The 21354-nt window shown below is 37.9% G+C and overlaps 2 protein-coding genes across 4 annotated transcripts in view; both read left to right on the top strand.

The window, feature by feature from the left end:
• The window catches only part of LOC140675407 (ras-related and estrogen-regulated growth inhibitor), a 38214-nt gene extending 35567 nt beyond the window's left edge, over positions 1 to 2647 (top strand). Inside the window, exon 6 of the mRNA XM_072909864.1 lies at positions 48 to 2647. Within this exon, the coding sequence (XP_072765965.1) occupies positions 48 to 306 (259 nt within the window). The 3' untranslated portion in view covers positions 307 to 2647. The remainder of the gene's footprint in view (positions 1 to 47) is intronic.
• LOC140675408 (uncharacterized) overlaps positions 1 to 21354 on the top strand; it is a 150105-nt gene that overhangs the window by 42789 nt on the left and 85962 nt on the right. For 2 of the 3 annotated variants that reach the window (XM_072909866.1, XM_072909867.1), the window contains exon 1: positions 2571 to 2805. The exons of the other annotated variant lie outside the window; for it this stretch is intronic. In XM_072909866.1, coding sequence (XP_072765967.1) covers positions 2571 to 2805 — 235 coding nt within the window. Of the gene's footprint in view, positions 1 to 2570; positions 2806 to 21354 lie in introns of those variants that run through there. 3 annotated transcript variants of the gene reach the window in all.

Below are 21354 nucleotides of genomic sequence, written 5' to 3' on the forward strand. Positions count from 1 at the left end.
TATCATAGGAAATGTTAAAGGGGGATCGATGAACATTTCTGTTGCAGAGAAGTGTGCGTGGATGAAGGGCAACAGTTGTCTTTGGCGCATGGATGTCAGTTTTACGAAGTAAGCGCCGCCGAGAGTCCCGCGGGGGCGGCATTGGCCTTTCAAGCGCTCCTGCGGGAGGCGAGATCGGTTCAGCTCCTGCGAGCGTTGCCGATTCGCCGGAAACTGGGAGTACACTCGGTCTCGAGAGTCCTCGGGACGATCTTTGGCAAGAATACCACCAAGGACCGTAAGAAGAGGCCGTCCTTAAGTATATGACGCCTTCTATGCGCCCTCCTTCTCGGTGGACGAGACGAGCCGGGCAGAAGGACCGACATCGTCGTCCTCAGCAGCAACGTCTACTCCAATCGCTGACGAGATCCTCGGCAACGACAAAGAATCCCCCTTCATGCTTTCCGGAATTTTGAAGGAAAGCCACCGAAATCAGAAATTGTTCTCAATTTTAAAAGCTTCTTTTGACAAGAGAGTAAGTTTTTACGAAGGGTTTTGATGGAGAGAAAAAAAAAAAAAAAAAAAATGCATTCACTAGAGTAACAGTCAAACAGTTTCCCGAGGTCCTCAAGCGTTCGGGATCTAAAACTCCGAGGATGTAAGACTGATTTTCTGGCGCGAGATCGAGACGCGTAGGATCTAATATATGAGATGCCTTGGAAGTCTGAAGCGTGTGAATTTAATAAAAATGTCTAAGGCTCTTCGACATATGACAGCCGGAAGATCTAGGCTCCGAGAAGATTCTATTTACTGGAGGGCGACATCATTCTTTAAGAAGACTATTTTCAAGTGTCGAAAGAGGACGTTCGCGTGATGCTCACGAATGTGATTCCGCTTTTGGTGTTTACGTTTTGGATTCTCACACGAGAGAAGCGAATCCAACGTGGGATCCAGAAATTGTTCGTGCTTGATGTGTGTATAAAGGTACTTTTTTTTAAATAATGCTATAGCGTTTTACAGTGATTACAAGTGACTGGCAAGTTGTTCCTGAACGGGGTAATCTTTAAGATGATTTATCGAAAGTGATTTTCTCAGTTGCAAATTGTCTTGAAACCATTGCCGCGAGTGCAAATTTTATAATTTGAACGATTAATAACACTTGCACATCACTCGGTATCTAAGTTATTATGTTATTAACTGTAAACAGTATAAAACAGAACTTTCGTATATTTATTTCTTTTCATTATATTTATAAATCTTCTAAACTCTCTAAAAAAATGTCTACACGTTGTTTTGATTGGCAATTTTTGCGTTTCCATATTTTTGCAATCAATTATTTTGCCATTGATAACAATTTCAGATTTAATTTTTGTTTCTCTCTCCCTCTTTCGCGCGGATGCAAAAATTTTATACTGTTTAGAGTTAACTTTTTCTTTTTTTTTTTTTTAATGCTTCCAAAAAGAAACCCATGAGTCTTTCAAATTTTGATATTTCCACTAATTGTAAGTGGAAAAGATCATGATTCGATTCGATTTTCTGCCTACCGCCCTAATTATTTCTAAAAGATGTTCGCAAACGGTTCGTTGAAGAGCGACTTTAATATCTTTATCGTCAGGCGTGATTGATTCGATGACTTTTAATGTTCCTAAAGAAAGTAGCCTAAGTGTAAATAGCGCGCATTTTCGCTCATCATACTCTGCGGAAAGTCTTGCAGACTTGAATAATCGTTAAGATTTACATACGAGAAGAGAAATAATGAGTACGGATGTTAGAATGTTGAACCCATTAAAACTCATTTGTTTATTGGATTTTATTATTAGCAATCAAAGATACAAAAATCGTGACTAATAATAAGAATAATTATATATATATACATAAATGTATATGTATAATGTTGCAATTTTAATGGCCAATGTATTTAATTGAGCACATAATTAAAAGTGTTTTTTTTTTTTTTTTTTTTTTTTTTTCAAATTTCTTATTTCATCACAATCTATATTTTGTCTTTTATATATAAAAAAAAGAAATAAAAAAATAATGGCTTTTAATGGGTTAAATAATATTGACGATCGTTTGAATGACTGCCATGTTTGTGACTGACGGGATCGATCATCGCGGGTCTCGTCGAATGTATATCATAGAAAATGTTGGTCGTTCGCCTTTTTGCTAAGCTCTAAAAAATCGCGCATGCGCGATGTTTTATAAATCTTCTTTTTTTTTCTACGACAAGCATAGAGACTTACGATCGACTTTTAAGATTCACAATTCATAAATACTTTCAGTGCCTTTCGTCCTATTATACGGTGTTTTTTTGCCAACAGCTGACACGCTTAACAACCATGAGTGTTTTTAACGAAGAGAAAATTCTATTTTATACTTAAGAAATGACGGATAGTTAATGAGCAATGAATCGTGTGATCCCCTTTTAGTGCGTCAGCTTTCAGCGAAAAAAAAACCGTAAAATGGGCTTTTTCACAGAGGCTTCCTCAAAAGAGGAAAGACTCAACGGAGTGCGTTATCTACCTTTTTCACGATACATTCCACTTGAAATTAGCATCTAATGTGTGAGTGCGTAATTCGATTCCAGGCAGATGTCGATCGCTGTATTCGAAGTGCTAGTCACTTGTTATCGAGAGAAGATAATAATAAAGGAGCGTCTTTTGTTAAACCTCGTCATAAGCCACCTCGTCACAAGCCACCTCGTCACAAATCACTTCATCACAACTTATCTCGCCACAAGTCTCCTCATCACAAGTCTTCCCTCGTCGAATCCCACTGTTCCACCGTCTCTTTCCTGTCTTCGTGAATCATCAATGGTCATCGAGGGTAAGTGATTTCATCTTTTCTAAGAAACAGAGTTATTTTTATATATAATTATATATTTATTGCTGTATATGTCTATAAATCCAAATAATTCTTATATATATATTTTTATATATATATATATATATATATATATATATTTTTTTTTTTTTTTTCAACTTTTCCTATGTAATATTTGCAATTTGAATGCTGACTAGATCTGAAAATAGCTTGTTAATGTATTGTCTTACGCGAGCCAACCACGAGTCCTCGGAGGATGTCACGGTCGTCGATTTTCGGCAAAAAATCGACCGAACAATTTCGCGAATCGCGAGAGCGAATTTAGCGAGCTTCGTTAAGTGAATTTGCCGCCGACCGAATAACTAGCGATTCGGGCCAAGGTTTCGTGTTCGTCGGTCTCTCTCGGGCCGCGATACAGAAATAAAATACGGCTCCCCCAGATCCCTGATGTATGCATTCCCTCGTGATGACGGCACGATCGCTCGCACCTCCACGGAAAAATGCAAAAAGAAAGGGCAGCAGCGAGTAGGAGCAATCCAGTAAGAACCAGTAAGAAGGGTCGAATATCTCGCGAGATTTGCAAGTTTTAAATTTTTAAACATGTAGAAATTTTGCCAAGATTTTAATATCAGATTACTGTAAAAGCAGTGCTAATATACATATATATAAACATAATAATAATACAATAATATAACATAATAACATATAATAATAATAATAATAAAACATATAGCGTGCATTTTGAGGATTTACCTTTTAAAATTATTTTATGACAAAACGTTTCTTTTTTTTAGTATAAGAGAAAAAATAAAAAGAGAAAATAGCATACTAAATAAATGTTTATTTTGTACACGTCTTTGTATCTCTCTGATACAAAGAGAAGTGTCAGAAACATACACAAATGTATGCCAATATATTGTTGAATTTAAAAAAAGTTTTTTTTTTTTTTTTTTTTTTTTTTCCAATTTTATAAGACAGTTTTATTTAATATCTTGTATCTGAATTATGAAGGAACCAATCTTTGAACCGTACGGTATATCATAGGTGATATCATGTGAAAAAGTCGCGTGAAACTTTTTTCACGTGACATTACGAGATGATAGCAAGTACAAGATTTAGGTTGAAAATCTGATCGGGTTTAAGATTTCCGAGGTTCGTCGCGAGTCATTTAAGTCTCTAAGCGCTAGAGAATTCCCCGTAGGCTCTCATATTACCTTCTTGCATCCTTTACATCCGACCCCACCCCGGACAACCCCGCCGTCTTTCTCGCTGACGTTCCTCTTCGGCATCTTCCCCGAAGACAAATGATCCGGCTGTACAGGTAAAACGATGCCTCGATGTCGTCGATTTATCGTCACGACGACGTTGCGACGCGTGGGGGACTACGTCGCTCGAGGACTATATTGGTTCGTCCCTGAGTCCGGATCTCAATTTGCGTATTTCATCTGAGAAATCGAAACCTCCTAAGCTCGGAGAATCTCTCCGCGGAATGATTCCGATTCTGTTGCGCTTAAGAAATTAGAATTTTTTATTATGTAAATATATATAATACATTCCTCTTTATCTTTCTTCCTCTATGGATATAAAAAATTGTTATAACATTTTTGATTGGAAATTCAAAAAAGTTAAATTTACGATTATACTCATTTTGTAAAAGAATAATGTCTCGATAGTTGTAAACTTTTTAAAACTTTAATTTCGCTCTTAATTTAATTACATAATTCACTTTAACTATAATTTAATTATACGATTCATTTTTTTTTTCTCTTACTTCAAAGTGAGTTGTGTGTATTAAATTTTTTTTACATTAAAAAAAATAAAACGATGTATATTTTTTGTGACATTTTAAAATTTGAAACTTTCGCTCTTTCGTAATTTAGCCTTAGTAGAAGTTTTCAACATTCAAATGAGAGCATCGAAATTTCACACGTCATGAATATCAATTTCCAAGTAATGTCTCTGCAATAGAATATTATAATATTAATTAGTGAGATACAGAAATGTACATTAGGAAATATCAAATTAATTTTCGATTAAAATGTCACGCGCGCGCGCGCACACACATGTAGACGTATGTAGACGGCCGAGACTGAAGCGCGGGTGGGTGGCGTTACTTGCTAACGAGCGCAATTTAATCCGGTGCAGCTCGCGATATCACCGATAACGATATCCCGGACTTATCTCGCCGTACCGGAGAGAACTGCCGGTTCGCGCGCGAAAAATTGGCGGATCGTGAGTAAGCGTGACTTTTCATCGCCTTAATCAAGCCCGGCTCGTTCGCTCGCTCGCTTTCGTTTCGGTCCCCACTTAATTAACGGCGCCATTGGCGACAATTAGAAATTCAGATTCATCCGAGCATGCGCTCGGCCGCGAGGCCGACAATGACCACCTGCCGATCCCGCAGACCGACTTTCGACAGGGTACGATAACGGGGAGCCGATCGGGGAACGCACGGTGAGAAAGGGGGCCAGGCGGGGGCGACGCAAAAGAGAAACAGGAGAGACAGCAGCCCGGCTCCACTATCGACGCAAAAGGCGAAAGCGACGATTTCCACTGGTGTTATCCGACTGGCGCGACTCGGTGAAAACGATGCTTAGGCTCCCTGCTCGCGCGATGCGAAGAAGGCCCTCGGTCGTGTCGTTGGGAATAAATCCGTTGTATGGATGTTGCGCGCGCGCGCGCGCGCGATGCACACACGTCCGGCTCTTGTTTCGCTGGGCCGGTGATACCGGTGAATCTACCGGGAGAGAGATAAAGTTGCTTTCGCCGAAAGATATCGAGGTTAAGATGTGTAGAGATACGTTGAGTCTCTTGAAAGCATGTTTCTATTTGCCATTGAATTAATATGGAATCGGAGACTTATATCAGATTATATATATTTGAATTGCATCTATCTATCCATTTATATCTAGCTTGAGTAATTGTGAAAACGTATGTAATGTGAGAATTAGATGACCACGCACATCTGTAGCTCTAAATGTCCTTACGTAAGTCTTCAGTTTCCACAATCTTTACGTAAGTTCATCTATTTCGTAAACTTAACGCGCATGAAAGATATGTTATATAGGATCTATTGTTCGGCAAAAATTCTCTCTTTCATCAAAAGAATCGCGTTCCTAGCGCAGGCTGAATAAAAAATTTAATTTAAAATAAAAAATACATTATTAATGGAAATTTTTTCGTCGTACGTTTGACAAATAATTTGGAAATAAATCCAGATGTCAGAGAGATTCTATTCTGCGATAAGGACTCGGCCAGATGCCCTGTATTGTGGCGTGCGAGATGCGGGAAACGGTATTCCTCGTGGCTTATGTGTTGCCTGTATGTTTGATACAGAGCTACGCGTCAGCGTGCGCTATACGTGCCGACTACGCTCGCGTCGTGACTGCCTCGTGACTGCCAAGGTCGTAAGGTCGACTGGCGTTGCGCGTTGCACCTTGCACCTTGCACCTTGCACCTTCGTCTTCGGATGAAGGCGAGAAGGGAACAACCAGCCTGCGAAGTGTCTGGCCTCGGGCGAGAGTTTGATATTTAATATCGCGCGCATAGCTCACCGTTTCTCCCTCGGGTCTTCGTAGATTATCAAAAGGGATTACCAGAGATATTACCTAACCAAGAGATTACCGAGAAGGGTGAGCGCGAGAGGCCGCAGAGAGATTTGCACTCTCAAGATTCAACGATCCATCTGAAAGGGTTAATCTTCGCGCCGAGAGATACGTTGCATATTGCATACATAGGATGTGGCGTGTGTCTCATAGAGCTTTAGAATGTTTTAAACGTATATATAAACGCGATAGCGATTAAAGGATACATTAAAGGATGATTATAAACATCAGAGAAGATGATGGCAACAGAATTAAAAGTAGTTGCTCTTATTGTAATTATAATCTTTCTTATATCATATTAAATGTTTTAATTTTTGCTTAAGATTGTCGAGTGTTTTATACTGTATAATTTCCATAATCTCAGAGACTTTCTTAAATATGCTATTATACATTATACTATTGCCATTATAATCTCCACATTGTTAGATAATTTATTATTTCGCTATTTCCTCGGCAAACACATTTAAAGTTTCATTAATATTTACAGAAATATTACTGAAAGACATAATCCGGTATTATATATATAATATAAATAGAATGTTTGCTATTTTAAATAGATATTCTCCTTAGCAAATGTCGTTTTGCCAGACGCGAGACGCAATGATGTGATATTCTCGCGAAACGTCCGACTAATCCGAGATAAGAGAGCGAGCAGAGAGTGCTAATAAAACGGTAGCAGCGCGCGAGAGATAAACGTTGCGTTAAATCAACGAACGGAAACGAAAGAGAGGTACAAATATTTCTAATTAATGCGCGACATTACTACATCACGTCGGAGAGGCAGGCGAATCGCGATAAACGCGCGATAAGTATTCCCGGCCATATGTCGCAATAAACGTACGTCGCTTAATCCTCCCGCTCTGGAATTTCTCGTCACCATGTGATGCTGCGCGATAAATAATTAATGTCACGTCGTATAAATATAACGTACTCTCTTAAATGGAATCAGTGTATTATCACTGAAAATACACTGAATAGTCACTGATTTTCTTGTCAGTTATAACATTGCAAATCAGACTATAATCAAATATAATTATATATATATATATATGAAATAAATTTATAGCAATATATATTTTAAAGAAATAAGTTTGATCAAGAGTCTTGCTTATTCCTTGTGAATTTTGTTACATCTTAAAAGTAAAAAATATAATATATATATATATATATATATATATATATATATATATATATATATATATATATATATATATATATATAATTCTGAATTTATAATACTGTAGTGTTAAACAAACGTGTTGTTTATCGCAAATATATACCTATGTATGTCTGGAAGCTTCTCTCAAAAAGCAATTTAAAATAAATCGAGAAAAATTGCAAAATTACATACATACATGAGATGGAAGAACAAAATGTGTTTTTGGTGAAATTTTTCATCGCTGCTTTAATCAGTGAAATTGATTTAATTTAAGAGAGTTTATTTTTTCATCCTTTTGTCTTCGGTGAATCGGATCGATATAACACATAGCTCAGAGAAATAATTTTAAAAAGAGAATAGAGAGAAATATAGAATTGGAAAGAATTGTAAGAAGTGAAGGAAGAATTTCAATTTACAAGTTTAATTACATTGGAGAATTTATTAAATCTAAGATTTAAGGATCCTATATTATATATTGCCAGGATATAACAGAATATAACACGGTTATAAAAGATGTAAGAATTCAACACAACAATCCGGACATGTCGTACATCTCGAGAATGTAATAACCTATAGAGATAATAATGTAGAGATGTAACGGTCCGATGATCTCTGAAGGCATCTAGTTTCTCCCGAGAATTTAAATTCCCGCAGCTGCCATTCGAAATTCTAAACGTCGGATCAACAAGGCTCGCCTATAGGAAGCTGCGTCCGCGTTCCGCGTAGATCATCATATTACACCCGGTAATTGGCTGGTTTGTTTGTTTACGGCTCGGGGATTACGTTAACATCCTCGATGCTTCCCGCCGCTGTATGTATATGCTTTCACCTCTCGCCGCTTTTATCCGCAAACTTGCTCGTTCGCCAAAGTTCAATCTCGCGTGGCGGTGGCGGTGGCGGTGGCGGTGACTTTATCAGATGCCTGCTGAGAGAGAACGATCTGAAAGATCAAACGGCGGGTCTGATTGTCGGGTAATTGGTCGCGCCATTGTTTGTTCATGGCTGAGGGAGTACGCTAAGATTCCTCATCGAAGATGATTGGCGTGCTTTCACCTAACTCCGTACTAACTGCTCATTGTCTTAAACATTCCCGTGCGCTTGCATACGCAGCTTTCCTGCCGATCGATCTAAATTTGCAGGAGAAACGAAGCGATTTGCGAGTACCTCGAGGGAATATTAGCAGTCAAGAGCGAAAGCCAAAAGATATAATAATATCGAAACGTAATTGCCGACAGATATAATCACGACTATATAGTCGGGTATCTGAATATAATAATTTAAGTATTAACAAGAATTTCAGATATACTAACAACAATCTAAGATTATCGAGCAAGAGAAAAATGTGTGACGGCTGCTAGTTTTCGCATCAATAATCTTCGGTAAAATAAAATCTTGTAAATTTAAGCTTGTCGAAGAAAGCGTCGTTACAGATTAACATAATAGTAGAGAACATTGTAATATAGATATTTTAGACTTATTCGATACTTACATCTTTGGGGCGAGTTCGAAATAGATCGGGTTTATCAGAGCGAAATCCGGCGCGCGAAGACGCGATTCTTTTAAATCCTTAAAAATGCGCGGAATTTTCTCTTGGAAAAATCGCGATTATCGCGATCGTGCTTCTGGGCCGGTGATAATTAGTAATGATTATCTTACCACTGCGGGACTTTCTACTACGAACAATGGGAACCGATAAATAGCGGTTACCGCGTCGAATACCGGGCACCGTTTTAAAGCGCGATAAAGGAGCATTGAAATTACGGTTCTGCAGATAACCGGCTTTGATCTCTGCAGAGTCTCCTTTGATAACAGATTTATCGTGTAAAATATACTATACTCTCATCCGAACTAATTACCGTCGCTAAATTAAACGTGTGATTTATTTCGACTCTTGCGCGTTATCTGATACAGCAAGAGAGAACGGTTAATTTTTTATATCTTTTATTAATGAAATCATTTCTTCTTATATTTATATTATTTGAGAGACAATTTAAATTAAATATTAAATAGATATTTAATAAATTTATCAAAAAATAATATGAGATTTAGAAAATTTATAAATAAAGTGTTTTAGCATTTAATATCATTTAATATCTGTGGATTTTTTTTTTTTAATAAATTTAAATTTACAAAAATGTTGAACATTTAAATTTACAGTGCCGTATATTTTTCCCGATAGATATTGGTCGTAAAGTAATTGCGCAGCGAAATGAGAACTTGGAAATACCCAATGGCGCCAGCTATTTCAACGTATCAATTATCGCGATATAATTACAATGAAGGCCGCTTTGTGAGGGGGCAACTAGCCAACGAACGAGCTGATGTAACGATTTAATCGCTTGGGAAACTAGCATTCAACCCAATTCTTCAATTTGCTGTGGAAACTGCGAGGTTTCAACGTCGCACACGGTACACATTTTTACATTAAAACGCGCTATGCTAAACAGATGCTGTGATATTGACAAACGTTTGCGTGAAAAGCGGGAATTTCTCGGAATATTCATTTGCCCGAGATACTGTGCAGCTTGGCGGAATTAATAATCGCGGCAAAATGCAAATCGCTCGCGTGGCAAACGTGAAAAAGTAAGCGAGCGAGCGATCGTTGCTACCGCCGTCATAATTAGGCGCGCGTTTATAGCCGACCGTATTTATTACGAGCGATATAAATTTGAATCATATCGTTAGAGAGACCGGCGCGAGAGCGGTTTTTCCAAGTATGATTTTGCCAGGTTATTTTATTTTATGTTAAACGCCGCTTTTCCAACTGTTCGTTCGTGCTCCGATTCGGAATTGGGACAAGATTAAGTGGCGGGTATCTGAGGCAGTCTAATTTTAAATGAAGCCGTCGTAAAAATCTAAGGATGTACGAGATCAGTAACATGGATCTGAGTATCTGATAATTAATAAATATATATATATATATATATATATATATATATATATATATATATATATTAATGCAAATATACGACCATTTAAAAAAAAATATAAATCAATAAACAAATTTTGTAATTAGATCACGAATTCTTTGACAGATGTTTTCTTGTTTTCTCTCGCTTTTCATTTTTTAATACTTTAGTTTAATGGATTGAAATGTTAATCAAAGTCGATTAATTGCAAGATTTACAAGTCCAACAGCGTTTCAAAGGATACTCGGACACAGTGATAATCCAGAAACATGATTCGCTTATCGCGATAACTCGCGGGATTAAGGCCATTAATTGGAACGTTAGCGAAAAAGTCGTCCGTTTAATTTTACCTTTCTCGCGACCTGCTTTTCTAACGCTACAGATTTCTTATACGCGTATTTATGACAAATCCCGGCAAACAAAAGTATCGACGAAATGTAGCGTCGAGATTTTTATGCAAACAAGGTATTATCTTCTTACCTAAAAGGAAAAACGCATGCGAATATCTACGTAAGAAACATGGATTTGCCGGATACGCTTTTTTGTAACTTTTATTTTATTATGCTGCTAATATTACATTTTAATCCTTGTTTCCTCTTTTTCTCTCTCTCTCTCTCTCTCTCTCTCGTATCTTCTTTTTTTATTTAATCGCATTTCTTATAAATATGGAATTGAAATTGATTTATTAGTAAAAAAAAAAGGTCGGTGGGTGTTTTTAGGCGCGACCGGAAATATCGCCCACGTGTAAACTAGAAATGAACTTGTATGGCGCGTCGCGAGTACGCCTAGGAAGAGCGATGTTGGAATGATGAAGAAACATGACGGTACCGTTTCCATTGTAACCGACGCGCGTTATTGCTTTTATTATAGTCTCCGAGGAACGGTATAATAACGACGGGAGTCTCGGGGATGGTACAAGCAATATAGGCGCACTCAATCATACGGTTTTGAGACTCGGATCGAGGGAAGAGCTTCCTCTTTCGATCTCGTGCCAGGTCGTGAGATGTCTAAGAATGCGAACAGTCCAAGTTCTCTCGGCCAAGATATTCTTCCTTCTCTCGACCCGATTGATAAATGCCTGATTACGCAACAGGTGTACTGTTGAATACACCGGAAACATTTACGTTTCGAGAGATTAATCGCGTTGATTGTGTCGTGATATATCTTGGAAGTGTATCTTCTATATATTATAAGCTCTTTTACAATCTAATAATAGTAATGAATTTTTTTTTCGAAAATAGCAAAAATCTCATAGAAACTTTATTTGAAATAATCCAATTCGTACAGTTTGATAAAATTTTCTCTTTCAATTTCTCTTTCCATATTTTTATATTTCTAAATTTTAATTTTTGCATATTTTATTATAATAGAAGAAATATTCAAAATTATGCGTGTTTTAAGAAATTTATTTTTCAAAATTCAAAAAGAGTAAAAAATTTGTTAGAATAAAATTATTACGAGATTTTTATTCAAACTAAAATAAAAAATTAAATATTTGTAAAAAAATAAAATAAAAGAAATGCAAATATATTAGAGAGACAATTGTAGAAAGAGCGCGGAGAGAAATAAAAAACAAATGATATTAATAACGCACGTCCGGACGCGTATAATTCGAGGCAGAAACGGCACTGAAACGGCTCGCATGAGCGGACACGCAAAAAGGTTTTCGGCGCCGCCCTTTCGCCGATGCCGATCTTATTGTCTCGTATTCTCGAATACTCGGTGGCGGTTTCTACCCCGCGGCCGCGCGCGTTTAATATGATTTCCGCATATTGTCTTGCGTGATTGAAAGAGAAAGAAAGAGAGAGCGGACTGTTCTTGCAAAAGCAGCGTGTTTAGTGCAAGCGCGCGCCGGCTTTATGAGATCGCCACGGCATCGCGATTATATTGTTACCGTGGTTGTAAGTACACACTCGAGAGAACGGACTATCCATTATATCCGCCGGATAAAATAGAGATGTATTGTCCTTATAAGCGTGGCAAGTTGTACTCGCCTGGGCGGTGCAGCATCGTTTATCGTTACCGAACCCATTAAATGCTCGTTGTTCCATTCTTTCGAATCGAAGATAAAAATTCTACTTTAAGAGATATCGGTAGCAAAAATTCGTTTAACAATTAAATGTACATATGTTGTGTTTAATTTAATTTTTTCAAATGTTAATAATTCTCTCATACGCGACCACGTGTATTGCTCAATGTGACTCGTTTTAATCTAAAAGATAATCTCGGATGAGAATATAAACCTTCTCCTTAACCTGACGGGGACTTGAAGAACTTTCGATAGAAACGCTCGCTTCTTTACAATAGCCAGATCATTCCGTTAGGTAATTACATCTGCTAAACGATGACACGTTTACTACATCGCGAGATAGGCCGGAGTGTGATGTAGTTCTCTACGGACAAAAAGGACAAGAGTAGTTCTCCAACTCGATTATAACGGTGCTCGTAACCGTTTAAATAGATCCATCTAGACATGTCGAACAGATCTATGAAATAAATCGAATGGACGAGAAAAAAGAAATAAAAATCAACGCGAGTGATCGAAGACGCGTATGGTCAGCCATTGTTCCGGCGAAATACTATCGCTTCTCTCGACTCTATTTAATTTCCTCCATCGCCGTATTCCTGCTCGATCTAATTGCGCGAATTCCATTTTCCGGAATTATATATATAATGATTCGATTATGCGGCGGAACCTCATAATACAGGTTTTCTTGCCACAGGTCCCGCCACACACGGAGCGCGATCCTCTTCGGATGTAAACCAGTTCTCGGAGCGGTTAATGAAACTTCGTGTCGCTTAAATGTCGCCCCAATGCCCTTTTCGTTAAATATTACTGCGTACAATCCACTTTTCGTCACGACCTTATCATTAATTGAGAGCTCACTGAAAATAAATTTAAAACATATTAATTCTGAGATATTTGTTCTTAAGCAGTAATTTTTTTTTTTTTTTTTTTTGTTTATTTTTTTTTTTCGGCGAAAAGTTTTTTTTTATTTATACAATCTCTTATTTAAAATTAACTACCGTCTCTTCAACATGTACATAATATATGTACGTCGAGAAAAAGGAAATCGATTCTCTCCGTAATTGTCAAAGCACTTTATATAACAGGAACGACGAGACATATACTTATAAAAATAAATACATGCTTTATCGTTTTTTGTTAAATTTGTTGAAGCGTCTGATGCGGAAGGGTTAACACATCGACCATCGCGCCGCGTAAAGTTATAGACGTACGCGGCGGATTATATGCACGGATGACAGTGAGTGTGACCCAGAAACACATTACACGCGGCGACCCACTCATGTTACACGTCCGACAATCCGGAACGATGCGCTGCTCGCTCGCTCGTCATTATCATCGACACCCGCTTCGAACGTCATTATTATCATCCTCAGCTCTGCTAAAGTTCTTTCTATGTCGTCACCTATAATTAACGTTACATCATTTGCTCTACTTTTTATCCTTCTGATATGGAAGCGCAGCGGAAAACTCTTGATAAACGTATAATTTGTTTACAAGAGAAACGCACTAAAAATAATTAAATGCTCAGATTGTTGACGTTTTATTCTGCACCAAACGCTTTAAGACAATTGGAAGAGATATACATCCAGTAAAAATGAAATGTTACATCTCGACGTTGTAGAATTTTCTCCCATGTATTAATTACGCATTAACAGAAAGGAATTAATTTCAAATTTTTAATTGAAAAATAATATAATAATAAATATAAAATTTTTTAAGACGTACAGCTTTGAATACAAATTTAGATTGAGTTTATACATGTATGAAAAACACAGAAGAGTAATCGCTAATAATACAAGTTATATATCATATATAATGGTTGCATCTGACAGTAGATTATCAGAATCTGACTCTTATAAGATGACCGTTTCTTGCAACCTGCTGATTTTTGTTAGGATTCATCCTGCCCTCGGATACGAGCACGAGAGAGAAAGAGAGCTCGCATCTTTTTTCCCTATCAGTTCTCTAACGGTAAAACAACCGACCATTGCATTTGCGTATACGAGGCCCTCGCCGACTAACGGAGTTAATTAAAATCGTTAAGGATGACTCGTCCCTTACAAGGATTGTCTGGGACGAGTGATCTCCGTAATTTTACTAGCTTACACACAAATGATCTCACGATGGGGCTTGATCTTTAGGAATCTTATTTACATATCCACATTGATTATATCGCGCAACAATTTGTAAAAAGAAAAAAACTTATTATTAGAATTAAAATTGTAGACAAAAATATACAAACGCGAATGTTGTGCAATTACGAAAGCATTATGAGAGTTGAAGCCGGTTGAAGCGCACATATTGTTGATAAGCCGATGACAGTAGGTTGAATCGAAAATTATCTTCCCTATGAGAAACAGTCCCTGTCGAAACGCGGTGTTGACAGATTTATGTGGCGATAATTATCGCGACCGTTATCTCCGCAATCGTTTAAATTCCATCCAACATCCTACAGTAATTCATTGGTTGTGTAGCTGCGTGTACAACGTTTGCTTCAGCAACCGCAAAGAATTTCCGTTAATATCGTCGCAGCTTAGCTTGGCGGTAGCATTTTTAGATTTTACATTCTTTTGAATTTATATATGTTTTTGTGAAAATGTTAACATTTATATAAACAGTTATATATCCTTGAATTGTTGTACACTACTTTAAATTTTAATTTTTCTGTTCTAAGATATTTATCTGTATATGTCATAATAAGACCGATACCTTTTTTTTTTAGCGGAAGAATAATATTATTTCGTGTCTCATTTTAACTTACTTGCGATATTTTGAACGAGCATGCGCTCAAAATAAATTTTCGTCACATTGTAGATCGATGACTCTTGGGCGCTGACGTTCGTTGCGTTTAAACAAATAATGGGATAAATTCGGCCCATCTGCGACGATATATATTATAATATCAAGTTCTATATCAAGCGTGGTTACACTAGTGAATCTTCTGAAAATAATTGCGCGTTGAAATAATTGCCTGACGGAAAATGTCATCAGTTTTTATTCCGCGGGGAAGTTAAGCATATAAATTTCATTTATTTTAACCACTTTTAACCATTTTATTTTATTATACTGTAAAATTATGTTACGTGTGGGAAAAATGTACTTTTTTGTCGATACCTATTTTCATCTTTATTACAATCTTTAATTTCAATCATCTATAGAAGAAATATTTTTTGATTGATAAATGAAAAAAAAAAAAAAAAAAAAAAAATATTTATATTTAAATTTATAAAATAAAATTAATCGAGACTAATGAAAAGATTAATAAAGACAAAGAAAATTTTCTGTTTTATAACAAAATACACATCTCACGTGTATAAATATTTCATTCATATATTTTTTTTACATTATTTTCGCTGTATTTTATAATCATTATCGTTTTCATATAGTAGTGGTCATTGACATCGCTTCAGTCTCGTATCTACGAATCTGCGAAACAGATTGCTCGGCCGGATGATCGGGCGGTTTCTAGATTTGCGAGTTGATACCGATTTATTAATAACTGCGCGCGCGGTAGGAATTTTTCTTTTCGTGCGGTGCATTCACTTTCACTCCGACTTTAAAAAGCAGGAAGTAGACGAAAGAAGAGGCGCTTGCGACCGGTTTTGCCTTCGATCTTCGCAGCCGCCGCGGCGGCCAAAGGATCTCTCGCTGCCGGCATTGTAATAGATGCTCATATAAGGTGCTGTCAGGAAGTGGGCCATCTTCTCATTCATTCTGCCCCCGTGCCTCTATTTACCTTTTAGTCGGCTCTTAAAGATGATTATTCTTTAAAACCCGAGAGATGTTGGCGCTTCCCCCTTGGAACATCGTCAATCTTTATATGTTTTCCTTTATTTTTTTTTTTTTTTTTTTTTTTTTTTTTATGTCATCTGTGAATGGCATTAACGGTGACGTCATTCGAAACACTTTGTGCGTTACGCAATATTCGAGCACTCTTCTCTCTTTTCAAAGCGTCGATAGTGAGAGTTAAGACGTAAATACGTAATTAACCAATCGATCCGAGAAAAAAATGGATATAAGATCATATTTGGCTATATATAATTATATTTTTTAATTTGATATGCATGTACAATCGCGTCAAATTTCAAGTATAATTATATATGACAAAATATGATCTTATATAATTACATGTAAGTTCATTTTTTCTCAGGGAAAAAAAATTTTAATTTATCGACATTACATTAAATGCATTTTTTCATTACTTATTCATTACTTAGTCTTTTCTATGTTATTTTCTAAAATGTTTTATTTATAAAAAAAAAAAAAAAAAAATTATCAATTGCAGAATTTTAATAATTATAAAAGCAACTTTCAACAGCGTTTTTTACGACTTTCAATAAACTCTTCTGTTCTACATCTCGAGATAAAATCCATTTCGATGAACGACAGTAAACTTAAATAAAAGAAAAGTGTCGCACGGTAGCAATTAGTGGACACGTAAATGGTCGCCTCCGGCAGAGGAGTTCGAAAGAAAGAGGCCTTATATTGCGGTGCTATAGAGGGTCAAAAGAGGTAGAAAGGGACTACGGGACCGGAAGAATTTAGTTAGAGCCTTTCTTTCTTTCTTTCTTTCTCTCTCTCTCTCCTTCCCTCTCTCTCCCTCTCTTTTTCTCAGCTCGGTTGTTCGCTTTAACGTTTCTCGTGCGCATTCGCCTGCCCACGCGAGGCGACCGCCCCTTTAACATCGCCGGTATTCGCCTGATTTATGAATGCTCCGGCTATATTTAACAGCATGTTCGCCATTGAAGACATGCCTTAGGCAGAACGCGCGAGGCGAGTCCGACGAGCGGAGCGGAGAGGAGAGGAGAAACGTCGCGCTCGCTCGCTCGCTCGAACGAGGGAAGAAGACAGAGAAAGAAAGAGAGAGAGAGAGAGAGAGAGAGAGAGAGAGAGAGAGAGAGAGAGAGAGAGGCTGGGACAGGTACGACGGGCGAGCACGTAATCCCTGTAATGCAGGAACCTACGCCATCCAGACTGCATTCAGGATGCATCGGGAAATGTCGCGCGCGAAATAGTTGCATGGATAAGGGTGGGACGGGGGTGGGGAGAGGGGATTTTCTTGATCGTCGAGATGGGTGTTATTAGATTCTTCGTATCGATTAATAAGGATTTTCAAGATTGAAGGATTTTTAATCACGCGAATCCGAGATTCCAAAGATTTAGAAGTCGCTACAAAAGACTAGGTACGCAAGTAGATAAAGCATACGATCAATGGAATAATGCTGTCGTAATGGGACATTACGTTAGATTCTTTATCTATGTTGGGAATTATAAATACTATCCATGTTTAAATATTATTATTATTATGTATGTATGAGAATTACAATTACTATGAAAAATTGCTATGAAAAAGGAATCCAGATAGTATTTAAATTAAAACGTACGATATACAATAGAATAATAACTATAGAAAAAGATGATTTATTTTTTTAAAGAGATTTCCTACATTTTGCATCTTCAAGGATTTTTATAAAGTGATTTCGCAAACTAATAATATATGTCGGAGAATTTAAGGATTGCTGTAGAAAAAAAAGTCCAAGAATAAATAAATTAATATAAATTATTATAAAACAATTTATTAGAAATAAAGAATATGTATACAAAAAAAAAATACATATATAAAACTGAAATTTGTTATCATTAAGTGTGGTGATTTCAAGAATCTAAGGATTTTTTAAGGTGAGAATTCGTTGATTTTTGAACAGGCGCTTCTATGGAAGACTTAAAAGAGGGAGAACTTGAGATTCTGGGAGATCGATTTACACGCCTCCACGATATTATCCTAATCTGCATTTCGCTGATCTAATCCCAGTAATATCTCGAACCGTAGCAATTTGCATACATTAAATCGTTCGCGAGACAAGAATCGAATTCAGGCTCGACGACCATATTATCCTGTACTATCAGGCAGTGCTTATCAAGTATCTCTCTTATTAAGTATGATTTCAACAGATTGTCGCGATGTCTCTCGTATAATCTCTGCACCTTTTCCGCATTGTTCGCGTAATCCATTCTGTAAGTTACGTGATTTCTTTCACGTAATCGCAAAATAGCAGCCTTGATATTTCCACTAAAGAGAGACACCACAATTCTAAAGGAACGAAAAAATATTTCGCACCTTAATTTTTGCACACATTTGTGACTTTGAAATTTAGGTGGATTGTTATTCCATTCGCGTGGACTAAAAGTGGAGAGATAATATTTTAAAATGGTTTTCGTAAATCTTGTAGATTCCTGCGATCTTTTGAGACCAGGTTACAGATTTATATTTTCCTATCGTATGCAAGTCTCGGGCTTATTTATCGGAGAAGACTCGTGCGTTTCGAGGTTCGTTACGCACGTAGTTCCCACGCGGCTGTATCGGTAATGAATCTGACTGGCGCACGCTCGCTCCCTTGGTCGCTTTTATCGTTCGATTTAATTTAACGTTGAAATACGGCCCTGGAAAAAGATCGCAGCGTCGTCGTACATCGCTCGCAACGAGCCTGCGGAGAATCCCAATTAGAGTTTCGCGTATATTTTCGATACCGAGGCACATTTTCGCGGGCGAAAAGTTGGACCGAGCAAAACTACCGGATAGTTTACGGTTTCTTCGACGCCTCGCGCAGACTCGTCCGCGCATTAAACGATCGCGCTAAATTCAGCTACAGTAAATTAGCCATAGAGGTTCTCAATTTTATGCGCGCGACATTTCTTTGTTACTTGAAGGAAAAAAAAAAAAAAAAAAAAAAAAAGGACTTGCATCCGTGAAAAATTATACACTCGTAATTTGATTTTATGATATGAAATTACATTTTTCCGTAGATTTCGATTTTTTTTTTTTATCTTGTACTCTCATTTAAACTTTTTAAATATTATTTAGATTCCGCTTTGAAAACACCTGAAGTTTAAACGGTAACGCTAGACGTACCACGTATCAATTTAAAGCCAGGCCGTTCCCACCAATCGACGACGCTTTGCACTTTAATTAATAGTGAAATACGAGTGGAAGGTGTCGAGTCGCGCGAGAGAGAGAGAGAGAGAGAGAGAGAGAGAGAGAGAGAGAGAGAGAGAGAGAGAGAGAAGGAGAAGAGGAGACGTTATCGCGGCGTATTCGCGATACTCGGGGCCTCCCCCGTCGCGACGTTATCCCAAGTGCACCGGTGCCATTGCGGAGCCTTGAAAGAGCTGGTTCTATCGCGATCTACATAGTTGCATAACTTGAAGCCGAGTATATGTATGTATATCGATACTCTGGCAAACGAGCGAGCGAGCGAGAGAGCGAACGATGGACCGGTGGGATGCTGCGTGCTGCAAGAGGCCCGGGTGAGGGCCAAGGCGTGATGAGGACGGTGCACTCGGGCCCGATGTCCGATAACGAACCGGGGTTTACTACTGCCGGAGAGAGACGAGATTGTTTTTTTTCTCTCTCTCTCTCTCTCTCTCTCTCTCTCTCTCTCTCTCTCTCTCTTCACCCTTTTGTTTCTTCTTTCGATTCCGGTTCGTATTCGAATCCCGAATCTTACGTCACGGGAACTGATGGGAGAAGAGACTCTCGAGACGCGCAATGCTTTTTCGTTGGCCGATCGCTCGATCGAACGATCGGAAGTTAATTGAAAATGTGCATTTTTCGACGGGACGACGCGATTAATTTCACGTATAATTGGATTCTGACGTGGAAAGTTCCGCGAAGATGAATTATGCGTATGCACGGGGATCTCTTCTCCTTCTCTCTTCCTTCTGCTTTCCTCGCAACACCGCCTCGTTCTCGATCGTAGCGCGTATGCGGGCGATGATTTGCTGCCGCGCGTTTTAATTGGGCCCCGTATCACGTGTATACGCTTCTTTTCATACGCTTTGCCTACTGGCCACTCTCGCTTTCGCGCGCTGTCACGAGGATCCTTGCTTTCTGTGTAGTAGGATGTAGAAAATGTTGGGTTCAACCTCTTCCGCGTTGGGTATCGTAAAGGATAATGCACACTCGTTTCTAAAGTTACACGTGAAATGCACATAAAGGAACGGTTGAGCATCTTCTAATGCATCATATAGAATGTTTAATTTATATTTTTTAAATATAAATAAAAATTATAACTTATATATTAAATCTTAAACATAAAGTATATTATATTATTTATCAGTAGAGCAAGTAGATTAATTGAGCAAGTGCGTATTTAAATTTAAAAAGGGATTCGTGAAATAAATTATATTTGTGTATAATTGTTCGTATAAAAAATATTAAAAAAAAAAAACTGTTATTGATTAATTGTCGCTATAAATGATATACTGCGTGATGTAATTATTCGCTCGAAGATTGGATTTAATCGTAAATCGCACAGTTCTTGTGCAGAGGCCTTAAAGATAAATGTGATTTGATAGGAAAGACGTGGGCGCTGTTTTCTTTCCCGTCATCGATTTTAATAAGGAACAACGACGATGACGACGACGACGACGACGACGACGACGACGACGACGACGACGACGACGACGACGACGACGACGACGGTGACGATGAGGAGACGCAGTTATGACGACTCGCGAAGGTGGTGCTGTAAAAGCGCGTGATAAAGATACGCTTTGCTCACTCGCGCTCGCCCTATGTTCTCGGCAAGACTATCTACCGTAGAGATTGTTATTAAGTGTCATAAAGTTTATTGCGGTGACTTTGCACTGGCCTGGCGGGTGTGGGTCGCGGATGAATTCATTGTAAAGTTGTCCGCTGCGGTCTGGCTGCGATACGGGTTATGTTGCGCCTTCGTAATCCGGCCTGATTTTTCCGAGCCCGGTGAAAGCTCGATTCCGGCCCTTTGGTGAACTACCGTTAGCTTTTATTAGACGCGGAAAGGACTTTGAAGGAATTTATTTTCTCGACAT

This window comes from Anoplolepis gracilipes, chromosome 17, assembly GCF_047496725.1.
Source record: "Anoplolepis gracilipes chromosome 17, ASM4749672v1, whole genome shotgun sequence".
Lineage (NCBI taxonomy): Eukaryota > Metazoa > Arthropoda > Insecta > Hymenoptera > Formicidae > Anoplolepis > Anoplolepis gracilipes.